The sequence below is a fragment of the Marmota flaviventris genome, chromosome 5 (genome assembly GCF_047511675.1).
Source record: "Marmota flaviventris isolate mMarFla1 chromosome 5, mMarFla1.hap1, whole genome shotgun sequence".
In the NCBI taxonomy this organism is placed as follows: domain Eukaryota; kingdom Metazoa; phylum Chordata; class Mammalia; order Rodentia; family Sciuridae; genus Marmota; species Marmota flaviventris.
Window position 1 is genome coordinate 123,246,499 of NC_092502.1, and position 20,686 is coordinate 123,267,184.

At 38.5% G+C, this 20,686-nt stretch overlaps 2 protein-coding genes across 4 annotated transcripts in view; one reads left to right on the forward strand and one right to left on the reverse strand.

Moving 5' to 3' along the window:
- Positions 1-8,826, forward strand: part of Plpp1 (phospholipid phosphatase 1) — a 91,767-nt gene extending 82,941 nt beyond the window's left edge. For both annotated transcript variants that reach the window (XM_027938101.3, XM_027938099.3), the window contains exons 5-6: positions 7,744-7,920; positions 8,420-8,826. In XM_027938101.3, coding sequence (XP_027793902.1) covers positions 7,744-7,920; positions 8,420-8,548 — 306 coding nt within the window. In that variant the 3' untranslated portion in view covers positions 8,549-8,826. The remainder of the gene's footprint in view (positions 1-7,743; positions 7,921-8,419) is intronic.
- The window catches only part of Mtrex (Mtr4 exosome RNA helicase), a 97,212-nt gene continuing 84,647 nt past the window's right edge, over positions 8,122-20,686 (reverse strand). For both annotated transcript variants that reach the window (XM_027938098.2, XM_071612604.1), the window contains exons 26-27: positions 10,293-10,397; positions 8,122-9,048 (exon numbers count right to left, since the gene is read on the reverse strand). In XM_027938098.2, coding sequence (XP_027793899.1) covers positions 8,996-9,048; positions 10,293-10,397 — 158 coding nt within the window. In that variant the 3' untranslated portion in view covers positions 8,122-8,995. The remainder of the gene's footprint in view (positions 9,049-10,292; positions 10,398-20,686) is intronic.

Here is a 20,686-nt window from a genome sequence, read left to right on the forward strand (position 1 = left end):
TGATTTGCATTTAACACTGTTTTTACCTTTTTGTGTGTGGTACTGGATGTTAAACCCAGGGGCGCTTACCATCGAGCTACATACCCAGCCCTTTATAATTAAAAAAAAAAAAAAAAAAAAAATGGGACAGGGTTTTGTTGAGTTGCCCAGCCTGGCTCAGAGTTGAAAGCCTCAGCCTTCTGAGTCACAGGGATTATAGGTTATGTGCCACCATGCCTAGCTATGCTAATTTTACTTTTGACTTTTTCTAATAATCTCCATGAAGAATAGAAATGAGCAATTGCCAGTTTTACAGATGGGGAGCAGAGGCCTTGGAAAGGGACTGCTGAGGTCTGTGAGCTCTCTGGGCATCTCTTGACTAGGTGGCCCTTATTTGATTGCTTCCTTGATCTGAACCCTTGCCCACTTAATTTGAAGGTTAGGTGAGGCAGATCTTGAAGTAAAATGGTGACTGACCACTGTTTTTAATCTTGAACATTTTGATGCATATTTCATTTATCATTTTTTCTGCTCTCCTTCCTTGGCCCTTCTCAGAACATCTGTGAAATCTGTGTATCCAAACAGAAACTTGTATGGAGTTGTGAAATCTGAAATTCATGCAGAGAGGATAAAATGTGTGCAAAGAGAGCCTCAATTGGCAGGCTTGCTCTGTGGATATGCAGCAGCATATGAGGAGACAGTTTAGGGCTGTATGCGCAGGGAAAATGACCTCAACCACAATTTAGTAATTGGGTCAGTGCGAGCATTTAGATGAAATTATAATGAGAAAAAAAAGCCAGATTTGTTAGAGACCAAGGCCTGAGAGTAATCATGCACTGCATTTCACTGACTCTGGATGGTGGAAATATTTACTTGATTAGGATATAGGCCCCATTTTTTATTTTGGCCCTGAATATACAGCTATCTCCTTGCTTTCCTATTTATATACAACATTTAACCTCTCTTCTCCCCCAAATTCCTAAGGCAGTGACTCATCTTGTTTCCCTAGGCATCTTGGCATTATGGGTCAGGCCCAGAATGGGTGGAGATGTACAGTCATTTAAATCTGCAAGAATTCCTGACACCCAGGAATGAACTTCTAGTTAAAATTGTCTTATAAGTTAAATATCCTGGCCATTGTTCTGCTCTGGCAGGAAACCTAATCCTGTGCACTTCACAGTGCCAGGGAGTCTGTGAAAAGCACATGGCTGGCTGGAGATCAGGGCAGGGCTGCTTTGCATGTGGCCTTCATGGGCTTAGTGATCCCCCTTGAATTTGGTTGAATGTCAGAGATTCCAGATTTACGTGATTATTCAGGAGAGGAGCAAATGGGATAAGAATGGTTTCTGGTACCATCCGGTTGAGGCTGAAGCTCCAGATTGTTTTTATCACTGCTGTTAGTAGCTGTACTATGCTCTAGCCACTCTCCTCCCTGCTCAGAGTTTCTTATTCAGCCTCCCAGTGTTTAGACACTGCCACCGACCTATGTAAGACTTCCTGACTCTTTCAAACCACTCACTTTCCCCAAATTTGTACTGTCCTTCATTTAGCACTGACCCTGTACCACCTAGTACTGTTGATATTTGATGAAGATGTTTCCCAAACTATGGAATACTAAGGATTGGGAATGTGATGGACAATTTATGGCCCACACACCTCAAGACCTGCCTGAGGTGGGTTTCAAGTCTAAATTTAGGAACTCCATAAATCCCAAAGATGATAAAATCAAAGCCAGAGAAGGCTAAGGTGAGGCCTACCTTACAGTAGTCTCCTGGCTACAGTTGTTAGTTTTCTTGACTAGGTCTTAGAAGTGGTGTTTCAAAAATAAGTAGATAAGAGTTCTATTTCTTGGTGTTGAGCATGCTGTTAGTCTGGTTCAGGGATTAACAAAAGTTTTCAGTAAAAGATCAGTTAACATATTTAAGCTTTTAAAAAATGTTTTTGTTTGTTCTTTTAAAAAATGTTTTGTTTGTGTGTGGTGCTGGGGCCTCAAACTCAGGGTCTTGCACATATTAGACAAGTGCTCTACCACTGAGGTACATCACCAGCCCCAAAATAATGCTTTAAAAATATGAAACCATTCTTAGCTTGTAAGCTGACTCCTTGACTCTAGTTTAAAAGTGGGGAGGGGAACAAATCCTACTTATTTTTAAGAATGGAGTATTTTAAGAAGTATTAACAAGGTTAGTCAAGGAGAGGAAAAAATCAAAATTAATCAGCTTCAAAAAATATATAGTTCAACAGATTGATTTTAAGTGAGCTATAATTAGCCCTTTAATGGAAGTTAAATGTTGTTTCAGAAATTTTAACCAAAAATGGTTATATCCTATGTTTTAGTTTGGGCTACTATAATAAATTACCATAGACTAAATGGCTTATAAACTAGAAGTGTGTTTCTCAGAGTTCTGGAGTTTGGAGGTCTGAGAGCTGGGTCTAACATGCTCAAGTTCTGGTGAGCACCTTTCTCTTGCCTGTAAGCTGCCAACTTTACTGGATCCTCACTGTGGAAGTAGCCAGGGAACTTTCTTAAAAGAGCCAGGGGTCCCTTGTAAGGAAAAGCACTAAACCCATAACAAGGGGTCTTCCCCCATGATCTCTTCACCTACTGAGGCACCACCTCCTAAATATTAGCACCTTGGGGGTTAGGATTTCAATATATGAATTTGGGGGAACAAAAACATGAAGATCGCATAACCCTTAATGATAGTAAAATAATGAAAGAATACTCAAGTAGTGCTACAGATGTTGATTTTTTTTTTATTTTAAAAACACTTTTTTTATATAAAGGAAAAATGCATGTTGTTTACATAACGGAAAGAGTGTGTATACTACTACTACTACTACTACTACTTCTTTCTTTTCTTTTTTTTTTTTTTTTAATATAGCCCTCCCTGTGCAGTGGAATCAGCACCATTTACTTTGACCAGGTCTTTGTGTACTTTTGTTAAGTGACTTTGGGGGTCTTCATGAAGAGGAGCCACAATGTTGATCAGTTTGGATCAGGAGGAAGGCCTCGGCACTTTTCAGAGAAGTGAAGCATCTGCCACCTACTGGTGGAATGCCAGCTTCCTACACCTCTAGATTACAAAATCTGGTTATTTTGAGCAAATTGATGTTTTCTGTCCTTACTCCTCTGAAGAATAAGAATTGCCTGTATAAATCTTTAGTAATGTCCCAGCTAAGAACTAATTATTTCTTTAAACTCAGTGGAGAAAGCAGCTTGTCTGCATGCTATGTGGAGGAGAGCTTGACTTTGCTAGGAGACAGAACACTTGATCCCACAGCTGGGTTTTCTGACCAGGACCTCTTCTGGGAAGAGTGGCTCAGGAGCCTGACTTTTGCTCATTTTCCTCTTCTTGGAGGCATAAGCCATACCTGGAACCTTCCTTTTCAGAGGGGCCAGTAGTGATGCCTGGTTTTACTGAGGGCAATGTTGGAGGATACTGGTCGATTTCTAAGGTCAATCTCAAAGTAGTTTTGCTTTCTAAATCTGGGCTGTGTACTCAGTGGTACTACTTGTTTTTGCTGAGCTCTTTCTTTGAGCAAAAATCTGGGCTGTGTACTCAGTGGTACTACTTGTTTTTGCTGAGCTCTTTCTTAGAGTCACAGTCTGGAAGGGTTCACACGAATTTCTCCTCATAAAGGGATAAAGAGGAGAAAAAAAAAAAAAAAAAAAAACCAAAAACAAAAACCAGAGAACTAGCAGCAGTTTCCTTCTGAGGTCCTGAGGTTGACTCACGTGTATCACAGACTCCTGAGGTATTTGTATAGATGAGAATGGTGTGTGTGTGTGTGTAGGTTAGTGAAGTATATGTTATAATTCTTTAGCCTGGCTGTGTGTCCTGGAAACCCACACATCTCTTTCCAGTTGTCCTAGAGTTGTTATTCCTGTCAGCAGTTGACAGCAGTGGAAGGCTGGGGGTGTTCCTTTTGTAAATAGGACAGTGTTCAAATTTGTGAGCAGGGGTAGGTAATAGAGGGAATCATTCTTTCCAGAGCAAGGTCTGGGCAGCTGTCTGGAGAGTCTCTCCAAACCATTCTCCCTGTCCCAGGCTAACTGTTGGGTTAATTCCCTTTGCTTCCTCCTTTAAAATATAGATCCCCGTCAGCATGGCTTCCTGGACTAGGCTCTCTTTTTCCAGCACTGCCTCTTTACCTCAGCTGGGAAGTTCTTTCTGACTTTAGTATTGTGGAATGCCCTAGTTAAAACATCATCCTCGCCATGAGTGGATTCTGCTTGCCATCTGCCTTGCTTGCTTTGCTGGTCTGCAGCAGGCTGCCTGGAGCCTGCAGCAGCACATTGCCTTTGCCTCTGAGGAGCCCTCCTTAAAGAACTGCAGGGTGTTGCTTCTATATCCCCCTTTCTTTCTAGTTGTCCCCATCTCATTTGGCCTAGGAGTTACACCCTTGCACTGTCTGTAGGAAAAGTCCCAGGAGTGAACCTTGTAGTGATGCCTTCAGTGGACACTGAGTATGTTTGCAACTGAAGGGATTTTATTTTCTGTTTTTCTCACTGTTCGAACCCAGGTATATAAACAGGCCATTTCCCCTCTCAATTTATGTCTTAGAAGTAAAACTGTATTATTTGAATCCTAGAAATCCAAAATTTAAAAACCAGAAATTTGGTTACACACACCAGGGAGGCTCTTAATTGACTTTCTTTTGGTTCTAAGTAGCACTCAGACCTCCTAAAAGGGGTTTATAGTGAAGATAGGACCTACCTTCTCTGTGTGTCTTAAGGGCCACTTTGAGTTTTCAGTGTGGCTGCCATTCTCCTTCATTCTTTCTCTTACCTAACTGTAGCTTTTTGCTTCCTCAGAAATTTAGTTTGCAAAAAAACTATTATATTACCCATTAGGTGCCCTTTCTACAACTTCTGAAAATAGAGAACTACTTCATAATTCCAGTAGGAGTCCTGAGGGAGAAATGGCCCAGGACATCTGAGTGAGGCCTGATTTAAGTCTTCTAGTCATTGCCTTCCTAGAAGAGAAGGCAGGGTGGTGGTGTCCAAATAGGGCTCACCCCTTCAACTGCCTGTGTGGAAATCTGAAAGTAACAGACACTGCTGCTGAGCCTGGCTGGGACCACACATAATATCTGTTGTGGGCCTGAATTCTTACAGCTCTTGAGGTGAGCAACCAAATGCCTTACCCTTGATAGGCTCAGTGTGTGTATCATTAGCAAATGGCATGCATGGAGAGGGGGGGGAAGCAATGAATTTGCAAATCAGGGACCTAGTGCATCATTTTATTGTTAGACATTTAAAGCATGAGCTCTGTCCCTCTTTCTAGTTCTGAGAGCTAAGAGTGCTGAGAAGCTTCAGACTTTCAGTTTCTTTGTAGCAGTTGGGGAAATATGGAGGAATGGAGACTTCCTTTTAAAGGAGTCATACTGGTACTTGCTTTGCCCCAAATCACCGGCAACGTAGAATGACACTATCGGCATCCAAAGCACGCCTATGGTCTGGCCACTTGTTAGTAGTCATGTTCTTTACTCTGGGGAGGAAGCACTAGTGTGATGTGTTTGGGAACTTCAGGACAAAAATAGCAGACTGACCACAGACTTTCATTTCCTCTGTCAAGAAACCCCAAAGGCAAGGAGTAGAATTTTTAAAGTCATAACTTTATAAAAAAGTTATAAATTCAAGGAATGGGAAGTATCATGGTAGGCAAAAGGGAACAATTTTGGAAAGTAAGTGGCAGAGAAAGCCATATGCATATTGTCTGTAGAGGCTGGGATCTTAAGGTTTGCACTATAGCCCCCCCAAAATGGTTAAGAAGTGGAGCCACTATCACTGTGTGCTGTATAGGAGACTTTTGGTCCAGAGGGGAGAAGTGTCTGGAGTTATTATAATAACTCTGAAAGTTGGTCTAGGAAACTCCTGATGTTATTTCCTCAAGCTCAACTGAAATATAAGGATCTTCACAGGGAAGAAAAGGGCTCTACCATGTGCCTGCCTTTTTTGCAGGCTTATACTGAGTGCCCTGGCCAGGTTACACAGTGCACAAATAGTTATTGTGTCCATACACTGCACTCAAGTGATGGCCACTGGTCACTAGAGGAGCCAGAATCTAGAATCTAAGGTTAGAACCCTAATTGGTGATGTGAAAATCTCCTCAGAGTGAAATAATTTCTGGGTCCACAGTTAATGTTTGACTGATGGGGAAACAGCTACACTTAACGTAGATTTATAAGGAGAAAAATCAGCTACTTTAGGGTAAAGGTTTCACCTCAAATGTTTTGGAGCTTATTTGATTATTGATCCATAGTGAATTATTCTTTCCCCTGGGATGTTAGTGAAGCAGTTTGGGCAAAATAACAGTTAACATATGTCTCCACGATACTTAAGAGTCAAAGTCAGGATTCATTGGAAGGAAAATATTGTTTAGAGGGATTTTTGGAATCCTCAGTAAAGATGTCAAAATGCCTGTCTCTTGTTTTCCCTTAGGTAGAAAGTACAAAATGGGACAAGTTTAAGCCCATTTTAGAGTTGTTTTCTTGCCTTGTTTTTAGCAGAGATGGATACTGGTAAGATGTTTGTATTGATAAGTGTAATTCCAGGGTGTTTTATTGTCTGAATGCCTTATTGGTGACAGCTTAACTTTCTGACAGTTAATATCCAAAACATGGCTTTTAGCTACAGTCAAGGAACTTTTTTCCATAAAATGATGTTTTTCAAAATCTTTAGATGAATCTTCTTACTACTTATTTCAGTTTGAATTTTAATCATTTAAAGATGGGAGGTGAGGCTCTGTAGAAAGCCAGTAGTAACACTTACATTAGCTAATGAGTTAGGCTCAAGCGTACCAGATGTTTATAGTATACACTTGATAAAATTAGACCTCTGGGTCTTTGCCAGTGTTGAGAACTGAACACCCAAAGCAGTGCCCAAGAAATGGGGAATGGATTTATGTATCGAACAGGCAGCATCAGTGAACAGAGCCATGTAAATTGTTTTCTGAGGAAAGCATTTAGTGAATCAATAAACTATTGAACAGAATTTTTTAAATGAAAAGTTTTTTTTTTTTCTTCTAAATGAGAGCAGATTCACTAGAGTTCTTTCTGTATTAATTTCTTTAGATACTGATGCAACCAAAGTCAAAGGCAGGCAGATATGGGAAAGGAGGTCTCAAGAGGTCTAAGAGGTGTACACTGGGTGCTACTGAAAGAAAATATTCCTTTGCTGGATCATGACTAAATCACACCCTGCATTACTTATCTGGGAAGATTATCATATTTACTTATACAGATGATTTAGTCTTCTTTGCCCTGTGATATGGTTTGAGGCTAGCAGAGCTCTCAATTAAAGTGGTAAATTATGCCTAGAGAGGCCAGACAGAAAACATAGAAGTCTGGCCCAGGGCAAGGGCAAGGTGTGCACAGAAATGCTAGTGGTTTATCCCAAGATTCAGAACTAATAACAGCATTGCCTTTGCCCATTAGAATTACAAGCCCAACTATAAGGGGAAAAGGTGCCCTGAGATCCTGTCTTAAAAGTCATAAACAACTCTTGCTTTATTTCCCATTTGAAGGATAGTGTAGCTAAATAGGCTATAAATTCTTCTAAACACAAGTTATTGGCATAAGAATAGTTTTTGTTTCAAAGAATTTTTAGGTATTAATGAGTACAAGAATGTTTGCCTGAAGTCTTATTCCATATGTAATTTTGATAATCATTTTAAATGCCACATCTTTAGAGATGTTGTGATAATCAAGTACAATTTTTAGTTGGCATGTTAAATATTTTGTTTTCTTTCCTACCAGATTTATCTTCAAGCCAGGATGAAGGGAGATTGGGCAAGACTCTTACGTCCCACACTGCAATTTGGTCTTGTTGCTGTATCCATTTATGTGGGCCTTTCTCGAGTTTCTGATTACAAACACCACTGGAGTGATGTGTTGACTGGACTCATTCAAGGAGCGGTGGTTGCAATATTAGTTGTAAGTATACAGGGCAGCAGACTACATTTTGATACTGCTAAGTTAATTTGGATATATAAATAGACAAAAGAAATTCCTCACTGAAAAAACTATAACAGGTGGAATGTGGCTCAGTAACTCCTAGTGGGCAAGAACCCCAGTGGTGTTAAGTCATGATAGGATAGACAGCAGGTAAAAATTAGTAACTCTTTGCAAAAGTCATACAAATCTTAGAATTTTTACTGTAAAAGCCTCTGGCTATAAACCAATTTTCTTTTTGGTATGAATTAAAACAATTAATTTACATGAAGACTAATTCACTAAGTATTTGTAGAATGAAACTATTTGCCAAAGGCATAACAATGTTCCCCTTGAATGTATACCATCTGATGAATATCCTTTTGTTTATATTTATCTCTGCAAATTGCTTCCTGCAGCTTGGTATATGGTTTATAAATTTTTGTAAATTATATCATTAAATATTTTGCCCTGTTCTAAGTATAACCTGTTCTCTCTGTAGGCTGTATATGTATCAGATTTCTTCAAGGAGAGGAATTCTCCTTTTAAAGAAAGAAAACAGGAGGACTCTCATACAACTTTGAATGAAACACCAACAGGAAATCACTTTGGGAACAATCACCAACCTTGAAGGGTGGCAGGTCACCCAGATGAAGCTGGCCTACTTTCTAAAGGAAAATGATTGCAACCAGAAGGCACGAGGATGCATCTTTCTTCCCAGTGTACAGGCCTTTAAGGGACTGCTGCTACTGCTGCTATACCTCTTCGATGCCCACTTTATCTGTGTATATAGTTCCATTTAACAAAATGATTACCCAATAGCTCTAAGTTCATTAAAAAATTTTCAAGCCTTCCACTAAAACAATGCCCCACCTGTACAATTTTTATTAAAAAAGTAATGCTTATGTACACATGTGTATGTAATATGCTTTCTTAGAATGTTTGATTTAAATATATATTAAAATGTTTGAGGACAACTGTTGAGATGGAAGAATTACGTCAACACTTTTAAGCATTTGTAGTCAACTATAATCAGACAGGTGGTAAATAATCTTTAAAATTACATTCTTTAAGCTCCTTATAAGTAGAGGCTAGCAGCAAACACAATATCTCTCTTGATTTTGGTGATTCCTAAGAGAAGAGAAAAGAAAAGGTTAAAACTTTCAAGACCACAAAACACAAAACTTCTTTCTAATTTACTGACGATTTTAATGACAGTACAATATCCAGATTAAATTGGTGAGAGAGCAACCCAGAAAGTAAACATAATCTTGCTAGTCTAAAAGATACCTATACGGTATAGTTCACAGCTACCTATATGGTAGAAACCTGAGGAACCAGCCTATGTGTATTTGGGGGAATGGGGGAGGGGATGCTTAAAGACATTTCAGAAAGGACTAAGAGGTCAAAGGAAGTTGATCCAAAACCAGGAATCTTCACCCTACACATCCAAAGACATTCAGTTACCATGTGAAATTCTTTCTGGACTAAGGTAGGACAAATAGAAATATACTGCTTTCAGAATCTTCATTTGTAAAAAGTGATTAAATTAGCCCGGCCCTATCCATGTGGAAACTTAAGCCAGTTTTTACAAACCTTTTCTTTCAACACCAAAGTTATTTGCAGAAATCGACTAGGAGTAACAACATGGCTGCCATTCTTTGATGCGTTAAGTTCATGGCCTTTTCTTGGTCATGATTCATATGGCTCCCCTACCAAGCCAGCCTTTCCTGATATGGTCTTCCTGTTCCCACCCTGCTATCCTACAGACTCAAGGAGAATTATTACAAAATCCCAGTTAAAGCACACCACCCCAGTGCTTCAAATCCAGTAAAAATACCAGGGCTGGGAGCTACACAATCGTTATTTTTCTCCTTCCAACCCTATTTTTACTCCCTGCTCACTGTACCAGCCACACTAACCTCTTGCTATTACTTAAACATAGCAAGTATTATAACGAGCCTTTAATGTCACTCTGGGTCATCTCATCCATCCTCCAATTCTTTTCTTTTCCAGTAGATTATGACCATCTGATATATTTTAATTGTTGACTCTACTGTCCATCTCTCCCACACCAGAATGGAAAGGTCTAGGAAGGCAGGGATTTCTATCTTTGTTCACTACTATATCTCCTAGTGCTTAAAATATACCTGGCACATAGTAAATGCACCAAAAAAATGCATGTAAATGAGTATGTGTGTGTATATACACATAGTTTTATATATACACACACACACAAATATAGTCAAACTTTACCATATAAATCCTTTAAAATTTTATGGAAACACTATTAGTTGGTGCTCCAGGGCAATCTAACAAAAAGCACTTCAAAATTACCTAAATTATTAGAAAAAGCTTATGAACTGGATACTGACCTTCTGCAAATTTATTTTCCAGCTCAGTATTTCCAATGGCTTTTGCTGCCTGACACATCTGTCGAAGCAATTCTTCCAGGCGCCTCATACAACGAATTATGCTGCCTGGATGGAAAAACAAATCACTTGTAAAATGGATATAATCAGGAACAGCAGAATTTTTGTTAAGAGGCAAGGCATAAGAACCTGCAAGGATTAACTAGTACTTTGGGGCACTTTCTGCAAAATAAATAAGCTAGGAAACTTGACTAATTGCCAGCTAGATGTGAGGAAGACTACAAAGAAGAAAGGTTTAATTCCCACCTCTGATTAATGGTAAAGAGACAGATTAATAAAATGGTAACACTTGTTTAGAAGCAGGTAAACAAAATGCCCTGGGAGAAGGAGAGAACAACTCTGGGGAAGGTTAGCAAACATGACAATGAATGAGGAGATGTCAGGTGGTGGCAAGGGAATTGTAGCTATTAGAAACCCTGGGTATAACCTACTGAGGCACCTGAATGCCATGCCTACTGTCTTGTGGAGAGAAGGTAACAGGATTAGACAAGGTGTTTGAAAGGTCTTTCTTTTTGACCTTGGTAGGTTTCATCAGTGCTTTCTTCACAGTATGTCCTCATGGAAGCACAAAGAGATAAGCTTTTTGCTATGTATCTTGACTGAGTGAAATAAATGCTCATATCAAAGCTTAAGATGGGATGGTTGTGCACACATGTAATCCCAGACTCAAGAGGCTGAGGATTCCAGGCTTAAAGCCAGCTTCAGCAATTTAGGGAGACCCTGTCTCAAATTTAAAAAAAATAAAGGACTGGGGATATGGTTCAGTGGTTAGTGCCCTAGATTCAATCTCCAGTACCAAAAACAAACAAAACCAAATCCAGCAACAACAAAACACTGAAGCTATAAACAGTTTCACTTCTGTCAGACTTGTAGAAGGGGTCTGGGATCACTTTTTCCAGTGCCACCTGCCTGAACCAAGAATTGTCAGATTTCGCTTTTAATATCTGAAATACATTGGGAATATTGGTTATCAAAACTCAAGCTGTAGGGGGCTGAGGCTATAGTTCAGTTGGTATAGTGCTTGCCTAGCACATGTGAGGTACTGGGTTTGATCCTCAGCACCACATAAAAATAAAAGTTAAAAAAAAAAAAAAAACCTCAAGCTGTAGGAACAGTGAATAACATTTTAACTACTTGCAACACTAGAATAATTCATTAGCATTTATCAAGTTCTCGAAATCACTGCTTGATGTTGAAGTTTCCTTTTAAATATTTTTTTTAGTTGTAGATGGACACAAGACCTTTATTTATTTTTATGTGGTGCCAAGGGTCAAACCCAGTGCCTCACACATGTGAGGCAAGTGATCAACCACTGAGCTACAGCCCCAGCCCTTGAAGTTTCCTTTTTACCTTTTAATACCCGCCACATTAAGTTTCCTTTTTACCTTTTAATGCCCCTCACATTATGTTGCAATATGCACAAGAGGGGAAGAACAGATGAGACAATTCAACTCATTTAGGAGAATGAAAACACAGAGAATATGGTGTTTCAATACTTAATGCAAAGCTCTTCTGAAATATTAATTCTGCTTTAAGGGCATAAGTGTGCAAAAACTATGTTTGAGGCTTCATGGTTTGAAATAGCAAAAATTTAAAAGTTTCCTACATGTCCAGCACTAAGAGACTGAAAACTTATGCAACTATTAAAATTATATATCTATATTCCATTTATGCAAGTTTGGATGCTATAAGGAGGACATGGGCACTAGCTCTGCTAAGGAACTGACAGGCTTGTATACTACTTACCCTAGACCCTAGCTGGGACAATGGGAAGGTATGTAACTTATCCCTGCTTCAGTTTATTGCTGTGAAACTGATTGATTGATTGATTAGTTTTTGGTGGACACAACATCTTTAGTTTATTTTTATGTGGTGCTGAGGATCGAACCCAGCGCCCCGTGCATGCCAGGTGAGCATGCTACCGCTTGAGCCATATCCCCAGCCCCTGTGAAACTGATTTAAATAAAGTCACAGTTTATTATGATTAGTTATTCTATATAAAAGTTCATGTAAAAAAAGTCTAGCATTATGGATAATAAGTATCCATGAATGTCAAGCGAGCTTAGTAATAAATATAATAGGATGTAGTGTTTAGAAAGACAACTAATAGTATGTCTTTGCCAAATTACCTATTAGTTCATATTATCCAATCCAGTGGCTTATTTCACTTGAAATACATTTTCTACATGTATGATGTCATCCATGTTAGCTCTGCTTCAAAGAAGTGAGCTGGGGTTTAAAGAAAAGATGACTACATAGAAACCTGGGTTCAGATTCTGTTGCTAAGTAATAGCTTTGTCATCTAGGCCTGTTTCAGTCAGCTTTGTGTTGCTAAGACCAAAAGACCTGACAAGAACAATGTAGTGCTGGAAGTTTTTTCCGGGAACTGTGTGGACCATTTGTAGACCTTTTGATACGAGGATAGAAGGATAAAAAAAATCTATGGACTTTTAATATTTTGGCTAAAGAGCCTTACTGTAACTTTACATTCCTTTAGAGTTTGCCCTTTTTAAAGAATTTGTCTCTTAAGTGAGACAAAACCCAAAGGGACCAGAGAGTACCCTCTTAAATCTTAATAACTGGGACTTGGATATAGCTCAGTGGTAGATCACTCTGCCTAGCATGCATAAGGCCCTCGTTCAATCTGCATGATCACAAATAAGAAAAAAATAAATAAATTGTATTTTTATCTTACAAATGAGAAGTAGAAGAGAGAGCAGCATAAGGTCCTTGTTTTGGCTTAGATATGATGTGTTCCCCAAAGCTCATGTGAGACAATGCAAGAAAGTTCAGAGGTGAAATGTTTGGGTTAGGGGAAACCTTAACCTAATCTACATATTAATGTAATTGAACTAATGGATTAACTGGGTAATAACTTTAGACAGGTAGGGTGTGCCTTTGAAGTATATATTTTGTCCTTGGTGAGCAGAGTGCTCCCCCCATCCACCCCACCCCTGCTCCCTGGTGCTATGTTCTGAACTACTTTCCTCCACCACATCCTTCTGCCATGACGTTCTGCCTCACCTTGGGGCCCAGAATAGTGGAGTTGGCCATCTGCGGACTGAGACCTCTGAAACTGTGAGCCCCAAATAAGCTCTCAATTTCAGCCTGTTTCTACTATACAATTTTGTAACATTATTAGGCTTCTATCAGGGGAAAGCTCACTAAATGAGAGACAAAAGCAAAAAGTAGTAACAAAAAAGACACTAATTCCATAAAATCCAGCCATCAAACACTAGGGTCAAGAGTGGTATATCACCTCCACATATATTCACATCTTACAATAACCTAGAAGGTTTTCCTATGTTAGAAGATTTTCTAACATTTTTTTTTGTGGTACTGGGGACTAAACCCCAGGGTGCTTTATCACTTAGCTACATCCCAAATAAAACCACCCCCTTTATGGTTTTTGTTTGTTTGTTCTGTTTTGTTTTGAAATAGTGTCTCACTAAGTTGCTAAGGCTTGCCTTGAGGTTGTGATCTTCCTGCCTCAGCCTTCGGAGTCAATGGGATTATTGCATCTATTACTCTCAGCCAGGCGTGCCCCACAGTGCCTGGCTGAGAGTAATAGATGTTTATAAAGATATTAAGGCATCAGGAAATGTAAATATGTTTTGAGAAATGTTGGTACTATCCAACATTTTCTAAGTACTTATTTTGTGCCAAGTCTGTACTCTGAATGTTCTCTTATTTGATCCTCACAATTCTGTGAGATAAGTACTGTTGTTATCCCTATTTTACAAAAAGGGAAAAGGAAATGCTCAGAGAAGTTACATACATAACTTGATCAAGGTAAGAGCCACAATACAGGGTGGAATCCAGACAGTAAGATTTAAATGCCCAAACTGGGTGTGGTGGCAAATTCCTATAATCCCAGGTAGTCTGGAAGATAAGGCAGGATCCAAAGTTTGAGGACAGCCTAGGCAACTTAGTGAGAACCTGTTTCAAAATAAAAATAAATAAAATGGCTAAGGATGTAGGTCAGTGGTAGAGTACTCCTGGGTTCAGTCCTTAGTATTGCAAAAAAGATTTAAATGATGATAACCCACATAGGAAGGATTTATCTGGATTTTCTACAATTTTCTCTAGTAAGTATATTATATTATATTTATAAATTTTAACATAATTAAATTCAGTTTATATATTTAAAACAACTCGATTTTAGTAAAAATTTTGATTGCTAGGTCATGCCAAAGAATTTACATTTATCTAACAGGTTTCAAGAACTAGGGAGTAATAAAAAATGGTAGGTAAGATCTAGTCAGACAAAGGGTATACCTTCTGGCAACCAAACAGTGTAATAATTTAAGTGAAATAGGGAACCAGATTACTGCAGATTAAGAAGGAAATAGGAAGCAGGCAACTGATTACTCTTACCAAGAGACTGGCTATAAGAGGAATGAAGGACTGAAATGAGAAAGATAACAAATCTAAAAAATGGTATCAGCAGCTAATATTTATTAAGTGCTATGTGACAGGCACTGTGCATAAGATTCTATACATATTGTGTTATTCTCACAATAAGGTAAGAGCAATTATCCTCCCCAAAGAAATTGATGCACACTTAAGTAAACTTGCCCAGGATCTTAATCTAATGAATGGGTAGGATTTAAGCTCAGGATTTCTGTTCTTAACCACTGTTACCTTGGTAGGATGGTATGGATTATTAAAGCAGATTTATATGCTAAAACAGCAGCAGCAGAATGGATGTGATTCAAGACTGAGGAGACTGGCAAGAAGTGTGGAAGAAGGCTATAGGATTCAGAGAAACAGGTGGGTTTCCTCTGAGGAAGATAAGATTAAGGACAGGGATATATGCAGGTGAATTTCTAGGTAAGTCAGATCTAATGGCTTCTTCTTTTTTCTGGAACAGAAGTGATCAAAGGGAAAGTTGGGGCAGAGTTAAGGCTGATGTTCAAGGAAAGCAGTGAGGATCTGGAGTTTCCTCTAAGGAAAGTGACAGAGGAAGCCCAGAAAGTCCTGCATGGAGGGGACAGTCTCTGGCAGTAGATAGACCCGAGAGTGCATTTCAGTGGTACCATCTATCACCTGAGTGACTGTACTCACTAAATGGCACTAACAAGTTATGGGAAAGACTAAATGAAGTACAAAGTGCTCAGCACACAGATGGTACTCAATAACGATCATCTTCTACTACTGCTACTATGACTAGGAAGGTCTGTACTACTAAGATTACAGACTAGGACTTTGGTGGCACCAAGCCAAACAGCTTACTATTTCTGCAGTAGAACATTTCTGCAGAAGAACAGTAACAGAGGAAGTAAGTTACCCAATTGATCCAGGTTGGTGATGTTTGAGGAAAAGAATAAGAATTCCAGTTACTTCCTAATTCTACCTCCATGGCTGGAAAAAGGGAACTAATGGAAAGGTTCTCTAATCTAAACAGAGTGACTGGGTCCTCTCCTTAGCAGCCTCTAAAGAAATCAGTGGGTATATGACAGTCACCTCTAGTTTCCATTGTTATATTGAAGCAACTCATATTGACACTTATACGGTATTTCAAGATTTTGAAAGTTAGAAGAACAGATTAATGATAAGGTACGCTGTTTCTTTACTAGAAACCTTTAATGGAGAAAACAGTAATTTCACAGAAGACACTGTTTCTAGGTAGATATGACTGTGTCACTAGCCACTCCTAACATTGCTGCTACTATTCTGGAGGTGAGAAACATAAGAGGGAGTCAGTACCTTTCAAGTCCAGGTCAACAGTTTTAGATCTAGAAGACTCCTGACTCTGCCCCTCCACACAAATCCTCCAATCTGAAATGGTGGAGAAAGGGTGTGTACTCTTTACAGAAATAGCTTGTCTTTCAACCTTGGAGCTATGAAAGAGTTCAAGGAAGAATCTCGGATTTTTACAAGCTGGGAATGTGTAAAAGCTGATGGTACTGGGTTTTTGCTGTGAACCTGACTGAGGTCCTTTAGAATAAGGATCTAAAAGAAAAAAATGTTTAAGCAGGTCTTAATGGCATCTGAAGGATGGCTGCCTATGGTGAGACAGGGAGGATGCACAAAGCACCTTCAGGTTATAACAATGTGAAATGGAACTGAAAGCAAAACCATGAAGTAAATATATGCAACCATTTTCACAAATAAGGGTTAAAAAGTTAAGCATACACTCTGGAAACAGGAGGCAGCCAGGATGGCCACTAGCTATTGCTCAACTAGAAGGCAGCAATCTCTAGCTTCATTGGTAAATTCCTGGCTCAATGAATGGACAGCACCTTCATCTCTTCAATCAGCTCTTATTCACCCCTCTATTAGTGTGTCCTTATACAAGGTGGCAGTTGTGAAGGCAGGTGGGGAGCCTATGTGTCTCTATTCTCTAACTGCCCATAAAATTTTGATACTATTAATTCAAATATCAATAGGAAGAGTTGATGAGTCTGTTTCTATCATATGGTTCTGGATGGTTTGTGATGTGTGTGTGTGTGTGTGTGTGTGTGTGTGAAGCTAACTCCTTGTAGACCCTCAATATTATCTTTTAAAAGTAGTAGGTACAAACCTGAATCATCAGAATATCACTCATGTTTTTGCTGTATCACTTTTAACCTAAATAAATGAAAGCTACTCATTAAATCTTTAAAAGTAGGCCACAGTTATTAAAAAAACCAAAACCCTACAAAACCCAACAATGCCACTGTAGTTGATTACCTAGATATATCACAGGAACTTCAAACTCAACATTTCTCCAAAGTAAATGATTATATTTCCTTCCAAATGTCTTCCATTAACTAACCTATGAAAAGCTTCAATTTACTAATTTGTAAGGCAGAGATAATGGTCCCTAATTTGTGAAGGAAATAACGTATGTCAAGTGCTTAACAAATGTTGACACAAATCAATAGATGTTGACTAGTTATTTGTTTTCAGATGCTTTGAATACTGGGCTCCAATGCTATCTTGGAATGAAAGAGGGAATCCAGTTGCAGAAGCTTCTGCATATCTAGACATAGGGCAGGGGGTTTGAATAGAGGAGATAATTATCGTATTACCTACACAACCAGATAGGAAACACAATCTGATATTGTTTTAATATTTCTACACATTTAAGTAACTCACTTTAACTACTATCTGCTGAAGTTTCCAGAGGCTACACCATACAAAATAAATTATTAAGATAAAGTACAGAGGAGTGTACTTCATATTACACTTTGTAAACACTTCAAATTCTGGAAAATTTAGATTTGACACAGTTTTGGATTACAGAGCAATTAAGAAAACGAGGCCACTAGTACGGCATGACACATGCAGTGGGTCTGGCTGTTTGCCCACAGTCTCATCAACAAATCACAGTGTATGTGTAAACATAAACCTGTTTGCAGCTGCCTAGAATAGAGGTTGTTCCCCAAAGGGATTAGTGAAGACTACTGTTAGGTATTAAATTCCCTAGAATCTTTCCTACCTACTACAATTCTCTGTAACCCAATACTTATCACTCCCAGTTTTGAAAGTCATCCTGCCTCATCAAATAGGAACAGCCAGACTGGGTGCAAGATAAAAGCTTCAAAGCCATCTGATTCCCATGCTATCTGAAGCTGATAAACACTAACCTACTATTGGTTTGCTACAAATCTTTTTTTTTCTGATCCTGCAAGAGCAGAAATCAAATTCTTCCTAGTCCTTGTTGTTTTTTTTTTCCCCCTTTTTCAAACAGTGATAAAATACATAACATAAAATTCACCATTTAAACCTGTTAAAGTGTTACTGACCTTTTCCAGATTCATGTTCACATCACTGTTCTGGAAGAACTAATTTCTATAAGATCACTCTTTAAGTAAGGGTACAATTCAGTGGTTATTAGTATATTCACAGTTGTGTAACAAGCATCACTACCTAATTTTAGAGTATTTTATCTCTCCGCAAGTTGTCACACCCAATTCTCTTCTCACACCCCCTGGCAACCACTAATCTGCTTTGTCTATCAATCTGTCTACTCTGGACATTTCATATGAATGAAATCATACAATGTGCAACCCTTGTATCTGCTTTCTTTCACTCAAGCTTAATGTGTTCAAGGTTCATCCATATTGTAGCATGAATCACTACTTTTCATGACATTTTATAAACATCAGGGTTACTTAGTTCACACACAAAACAGTATCATACTCATTAAGGATAGAAAGCAGCAAATTTCTCTAGACAATATTTCTACCTTCAGTTTTTTGGCATCCCTAAACTGGTTACCTACAGTTCATGCCCTAATTTAATATTCCCATCTACTTTGGCCTGAGGTTAGGATCACAACTATAACCTGGAACTACTTACCACTAAATCCCAGCTTAGGCTGAACCCTATCTTGAGGGCAGAGATGTTGCTTCACACACTGAACTCAGCACAGTACCTGATCCCCAGTAAGGTCTCTGAATTAGTCATCAAACGAACAAGTATCAGATACTAATTACTAATTCACTTGGCACTCAAAATGTACCAAAATTTAAACACAAACATGTTAATAAACTATTATTCTATCATTAGCAGAAGTACCAAAAAACCCAAATTCATTGGAAAATTTTTTACCACACTGAGGTACTCTGTCCTAGGAAAGGAAATATAAAGAACATGTGGCAACAGAGTTGGGCAGTGCACTACAAAGGTTTTGCTTTAAAAATCCACAGGAGGCGGGCTGGGGATGTGGCTCAAGTGGTAGCACGCCTGCCTGGCATGCGTGAGGCACTGGGTTCGATCCTCAACACCACATAAAAATAAAATAAAGATATTGTGTCCACCTAAAACTAACTAACTAACTAACTAACTAAATAAGTAAATAATCCACAGGAGGCAGGAGGGCAGGAGTAGAGTGAATAATTTCAAGAGATAACTCATCACAGAAGCTTTCCTAATGATGAATGCTCAACGCAAAGCAACTTCTTTTTTCATCCTTCATGCACAATTAAAAATATAATATTGTTTATGCATAGTCAGGAAGTAGTAATAGCTGGTGTTTTAGATCCACTACAAGGTTGGCAAGATTGAAACCCTAGGCATCAGCCCACAAAAATATTATGTTTAAATTCAGCTAATAAAAATAAGAAACAATTATGTTCTATCCTTTCTTAGGGGGACAGAGTAGTTTTAAATATAGTCTTCAAAATTCCTGAACTGAATACCATTATAAATGGTTCGCTAGCATCAGACATTTCAAAACACATGTTCTTAATCATTACAGTGTTAACTAGCCCCAGTTAATGGTTGAAGAATATGTGTAACTACTTCCGAGGCTCAGAGTATAAATCAGGCAATTTTATGTAAAAAAAAATTAAGAATCTTATCAGGAACAAATATGTTTTGAACATAGCACATTAAAAAATTCCAATGCAACTATTTTATGACATTAAAAAGAAAGACACACTACACTATGAGCTAGAGCTTTGATTATAATATTCTCCCCATCATATAAAAATGTAAAATAACAAGATGAGAGAATGTGGGCTGGGGATATGGCTCAAGCGGTAGCGTGCTCATCTGGCATGCGTGCGCGGCTGGGGTTCGATCCTCAGCACCACATACAAACAACGATGTTGTGTCCGCTGAAAAAAACTAAAAAATAAATATTAAAATTCTCTCTCTCTCAAAAATAAATAAATAAATTAAAAAGATGAGAGAATGCTTATTTTGAAATAGAAGAACTAAATAACATGATAAAAATTAAGAAGAGAGAAACACTATGATGGAAAAAGAAACTATTATTCTAAGTAAATCAAGGTTCTCAAGGTTTTTTGTTTGTTTAATTATGTTTTGTTTTTTGGTACTGGGGATGGAACTCGGGGACACTCAACTATGGAGTCACATCCCCATCGCCAATTTGTATTTTATTCAGAGACAGTGTCTCACTGAGTTGCTTCACACCTTGCAGTTGCTGAGGTGAACTTTGAACTCTAACTCAGTCTGCCAAGCCAATGGGATTATGGGCGTGCACCCCTACCCCACCCTGCACCTGGCTAATCATGTTGCTTTTAAGAGTTAATATATATAGTCTGTCCCAACTTTAGAAAGAAAAGATTTAGCTAATGGCATTTAGACCAGAAAAACATGAAAATCATGCTGATGTTAGACCTGACTTCAAGTTATAATTAGAAAACTGAATTTCTCAAATTCTTCAAACTTAGATTTGGAGCAAATTATAATCTAGAAATGACTCCCACCCAAATTCAAAAGAGGCAGTATGCTGTGAAAAAGATCAATTCACAGAGGCAACAGGTACTTGGGCAGAACTATACAGCTTCAGGATTTATCATCTATATTGCGATAACATTTCCATTTAAGCATAGAAAAGGACAGAAAAATAATCCACAAAAAAATTTATAGAAATAACT